The sequence below is a fragment of the Anopheles aquasalis genome, chromosome 2, assembly GCF_943734665.1.
Source record: "Anopheles aquasalis chromosome 2, idAnoAquaMG_Q_19, whole genome shotgun sequence".
NCBI lineage: Eukaryota > Metazoa > Arthropoda > Insecta > Diptera > Culicidae > Anopheles > Anopheles aquasalis.
This window is the reverse complement of record NC_064877.1, coordinates 16,687,501-16,692,500: the sequence shown is the minus strand read 5'-3', so window position 1 is coordinate 16,692,500 and position 5,000 is coordinate 16,687,501. Positions and strand designations below refer to the sequence as shown.

The 5,000-nt window shown below is 45.7% G+C and overlaps 2 protein-coding genes across 5 annotated transcripts in view; one reads left to right on the top strand and one right to left on the bottom strand.

The window, feature by feature from the left end:
- Window positions 1–4,016, top strand: part of LOC126578876 (furin-like protease 2) — a 95,612-nt gene extending 91,596 nt beyond the window's left edge. For both annotated transcript variants that reach the window (XM_050241873.1, XM_050241864.1), the window contains exon 16: window positions 1,162–4,016. In XM_050241873.1, the coding sequence (XP_050097830.1) occupies window positions 1,162–1,581 (420 nt within the window). In that variant the 3' untranslated portion in view covers window positions 1,582–4,016. The remainder of the gene's footprint in view (window positions 1–1,161) is intronic.
- A 584-nt stretch (window positions 4,017–4,600) lies between these two features.
- LOC126572332 (galactokinase-like) overlaps window positions 4,601–5,000 on the bottom strand; it is a 24,720-nt gene continuing 24,320 nt past the window's right edge. For all 3 annotated transcript variants that reach the window (XM_050231557.1, XM_050231559.1, XM_050231558.1), the window contains one exon: window positions 4,601–5,000. This exon is cut by the window's right edge and continues 5 nt beyond it. In XM_050231557.1, coding sequence (XP_050087514.1) covers window positions 4,700–5,000 — 301 coding nt within the window. In that variant the 3' untranslated portion in view covers window positions 4,601–4,699.

Below are 5,000 nucleotides of genomic sequence, written 5' to 3'. Positions count from 1 at the left end.
AACGAATTTTGTGAAATGTCATTAAATCAGTTTTACTGAGTTTTATTGACTTATTTTTGTATAACTTCGATTTGTCGGGAGGGCACAGTGTCGCTGTGAAGATTCTTAGCAGGAATTTGTTCGCAGATTTTCGGTTGAAAAAGAACAAACTTTTGAAAGGACTTTTTGAACATTATTTGCTTAAATAAAATCAATTGTTTATGCATGTTGATGTTCATTTATGTAAGTATAGAATCAGATTGGTTTGATTTGTTGCAGAACATTACACATTTTGTAAACTTTAATACAATATCCTAATGCTCAGAGTGCAGATTGATTGGCTAGCGCTTATGCTTCTAACTTCTTAATAATTTCGAAATGACTCGAAGGATTATCTCAATGTAATGAAACTCAAAGAAATGAATGAGTTTTTTTATATAAAAAACTAGATTGTGATAGATAGAAATTTCGCTTTACAACTGATATACTCATTTGTTAATTTTGCTTGTTACGCAGAGTGTTGAAAATTTATCAAAAAAAGTAAATGTAATTCTACCAATCTAATCTGATTGCTGTAGTGTTCCGCAATCTGCTGCATCTTCGTGAAGTACAAATGACCCTGATAACATACGAGCATCTCTTGGTTTGGTCTGTCCCTGTTCTCTGTTGCAATCATGTGTCATCGAACATAACTTCCTGTATCGATTACCGGGGCCACTACCACACTACACTAATCGTTTGTTTGTCGAGAGGTCAAGGGCTGCCTCAAGAGCCCGAAAAACCTTAAGGTGCCCGTGGTTCAATTTATTAACATTTCCTCTTTCACTCGTGGGTCCTCTTTAAGCGTGCTACGACCGACCGTCCAGTCATCCAACCAGACCAGACTTCCGTCGAGCCGCTGGCCTGGCCTGGTGTGGTCTGGTGTGGCGGCGGCATCATTTATCATCCACTTCACCTTGCGCCTTGCGGTTCCACAACCCTTTCGCTTGATCAATTTCTAAATATTTTCGTGTTTCTTTCCTCTCTCTCTCTCTCTCTCTCTCCCTTTCATTCCGGTCACTGCTGCCATCGAAACGATCGAACGGATACACTAACGGAACGGCGGATCGGTTGTGGCTAAACCGCAACGGCACTACCGGCACTTGAACCTCATCACCATCGGTGCGGCATTTGGGAGCGCAGAAACGTAGCCAAACCATGTACACTGGCATTAAGTATAATAAATTAGGCAAGAAACCAGCGTCGGGCGGTGGTAGCGGTAGCCGCACCACGAGGATATCGATACCGGCCGATGGCGATGATTTATTGGAACCAATTGTAAATAACGCCACGGACGAGGAGGAGGACGAGGAGGACGAGGACGATCTGGAGCAGGAGGACGACGAACAGGCGTTTGCCGATGACGACCACCACCACCGGGAGCTGGATTATGATGAGCATCACCACCACAACCGGGTGGCCCCGGTGGCAGTGGATGGTGCGGGACGGCAGCAGCAGCAGCAGCAGCAGTTTGACCGCCGGAAGTCATCGAAACCAGAGGAGGATGGGCCGACGGGACGTGGCAAGCGATCGTTCCGGTATGCACCCGTCACGCGGACCTAATCACGTGGACCAGCGAGCAGCAGCAGCAGCAACCAGGAAGGAGCGGCCACCGTGGAAAGGGGCGGATACGGATGTGCTGCTGTGGTGGTAGCTGAGCGAACGAGCAGAGGCTGATGAGCGCCATTTTAACACACATTTCCGGCGTGTCACGTGGTAGCCGGTCACCAGCCAGCCTGTGTGATGCTGAGGATGATGATGCCTCTTCCTCTTTCTCTCTACCGTGTAATTGTGTGCGTGATCGTGTGTCCCGTCCGAGGACAGTTAAAAGAGGGACATTCGGAACTCCAGGATGAATGATATGGGGGTGGTGTGGTGCGTGGTTGTGGTGTAATTGGCAGCGTTGACCACGCATCGGCAGCAACAGCAGCAGCAGCAGCAGCAGCAGCATGGACATAGCTCTGACGTCCCATCGCGACAGCAATGCATCATCCTTTTGTGTTTAGGTCGTGCTAGGAATTGAGTGCAGTGTATGTCGATTAGACTCCTTTTGTTCTTCGCTGGCTAATGGTGGAATCTAGCACCCATTTCGAAGTCTCGAGCTACGAGTTTATTGTTTATTGATTGTGCTCGCCTAGAGCAAGCATTTTGTAAACGTTTTTTTTTTCTCACCAAACGAATTTCTTCTTCTCTTTTATTAATCTAAATCATGATGTACTGCGCATTTTCTTCTTTACTTTTGTACTAATTGTCCGAATTCTAACCGAATTGGTGTGGATGCATTTGTTGCTGATGTGTGTTGTGTGTCCTTGTGTGCCTTCGCCTAACCTTTTCATTACCTTGCGTGAGTGTGTATGTGTGTGCGCGCGTGTTGGTGTGTACGAAAGTTTAACAACAAAAAAACAAAATTTAATCAAAAAAGTGCTAGAAGCAGAGCTAACCGAATATATCTATCCTCTGACGCTCTGACAAAAGCAGCGAGAACATGGGGCGCCGAGGCCGGCGCCTAGAATTGCGCGCGGCCATGTGGAACAAAGGCGCGGCGGAACGGCCGCAAAGGCCGTGCACTGATGGCTGGGCTAGAAAAAAAAGGGATATTATATATATACATGTATACATACATCTATATATATACATATATTTAAATAAGAATATATGAAAATAGGATAAATATAATGAACTTTACATACTTTTATGTTTGCCTTACCAACCAACCAACCAAGCAACCAAGCAACCAGAGAGAAATGGCCTACTACAATGTACTGCTAGATGGGATGAGCGGGAGGGAAGGCAGTCAGGCAGTCAGTCAGGTCAGGACCCTCCGCCAAGGTGCTCCTGTTTCTTCGCGCGTTATAACTGTTGCACCGATAGTAGGCCATTCGAGGGCAGTGCTGCTGCCTGAGTTTTTCGCTCGCTGTTATTGTAAAAAAAAGAAAAAAGATATGATTCCGGGGATAAAAGAGTTGGTTTCATTTTCCTCCACGTAATTCTCGTGCGTAGAGGGTGGATTGAATCCTTTTGCTTTGCTCGCCTTTGTAATTTGAACCGCCGATCCTGCAGCGTCCTGCCCCTCGCGTGAATCCGGAGGCCATCGAAAGTAAGGACCATGCGCCAAGTGTACAGAGAATCGAAAAGGGAAAAAGTGCGAAAAAGAATCAAAGTAAACTTTGAAAATGGTCCCCCCTTTTTTGTGCGTGCGTGTGCGTGCGTGGGTAAAAGAAGGATGCGCGAAAGGGACAGACAGGGCACACAACCTCACGAGCACACGTACACGCGCACACAGCAGACAGACTGGTGTGAGAGAGCAATGAAAAACGGAAAATCCGTACGGCACAGCAGTAACAGCAGGCGGTGATGAAGGGAAGGGTGGAAAAAGGAAAAAGGAAGCAGCAAAACAAAAAAAGAACATGAAACTCTGGGGTGATACGGTGTTATACTAGGTAAATTTAATTATTTTTTAAGTTTAAAAACAATAAATAATAAACGATGGAATGGCGTAAACGAAACGAAAAGGATACAAACCACCACCACCACCACTACCAGCCGCATTGCGTCACGCAGCGAGGGGTTACGCTTGCGGCGTAATGTACGAGGTGGAAAATCAATTTCGGAAACGCGTAACTGATCCTACTAGTGGGATACTGATTATGATGAGATGGTCCTTGAGCCGAAACTCTTGCTCCTCCCACACCAGATGCCCCTACCACACACTCCACGGAACGTAATCAAACCACTAACGAAACGAAATACACACGAAACGAGACAAGATCAAAATAGACTCGGGGGAATCTATTTCAAAGACAAACTCATCTCGTCACGGTTCCGAATTCGAGCGAACCGCGTACTTCGCCTAAACACCTGACATGCATTTGGGATGGTGGCTAGCTAGGGACCGGGGGGTTTGGGTTCCGAAAACGGAAAATATTACATGGAGAACCCCTTTTTTGTACAAAAAATGAATAAAAATGACGAAGGCGAAGCCAAGGAATGAAGAAAAGAAACATGCAATCATTGGTCTCATTGTTTTTGTTATGTTGTAGCATAGTTTTTGGAAAGAAAAAATTGAGCCTACAGCTCGTGAAAATGTACAGAAAGAAAGTGAACGAATTTCCTGGTAAGTGATAACGCAAATAAAAAGAGAAAATTACGAAAATTCGCTTAACAAAACGTATAGAAATAAAATAAACGAGTTTTCATATTACCTGGTAAGTAAAAACGTTAAAAAACGGAAAATTGCCAAAAAAGTCGAAAAAACGGAAAATTGCCCAAAAAAGTCGAAAAACCGCAAAAACAGGATTTTTAACAGGGTCGCAGACTTGCTAGGAGGTGGATCTGAGTATCAGGATCAAGATCACCAGTGGGCGACCATATTGGCGACCATATTGGCGACCATATTGGCGGCCATCAAAGGCGGCCATATTGGGGGAGGTCACTAGATCTTCACGATGGCGTCCGGAAAGAAAATGGAGACCTTTTTATTGGTGTTGCGTCGCTCGAGAACGAATCTGGTTGGAAAATAATGTTTTTTGCTTATTTTTTAATCACTTTTCGCGTATAAATATTACTGAAACACATCCACATCTCCCCTTAAATGCATTTTTATTAGCTCCGTTTCATTCCACACAAATAGAAAATGTTTAAATCTAATTCCACTCCTCGGCTGCTGCTGCTCCAGCACGTCTCATCCAAGGTATTTACTCAGATCGATCGGTCTCGTGCCGTCACTGGCCTCTGCCAAATAAAACCGTGCCCGATATTTGCCGCCCGTTTTGCGCGAATAGATCGTATCCACTTCCTTCACCACGTCGGCCAGCGCGCTGCGTTCGAGGAGCGTAACGGTACATCCACCAAAGCCACCACCGGTCATCCGTGTGCCCAGGACACCGCGCGCTGCCAGCGTTGCCTCTACGAGCAGATCGAGCTCGTGGCAGGACACGTCAAAGTCTTCACTCAACGATCGGTGCGATTCCGTCATCAGTTGA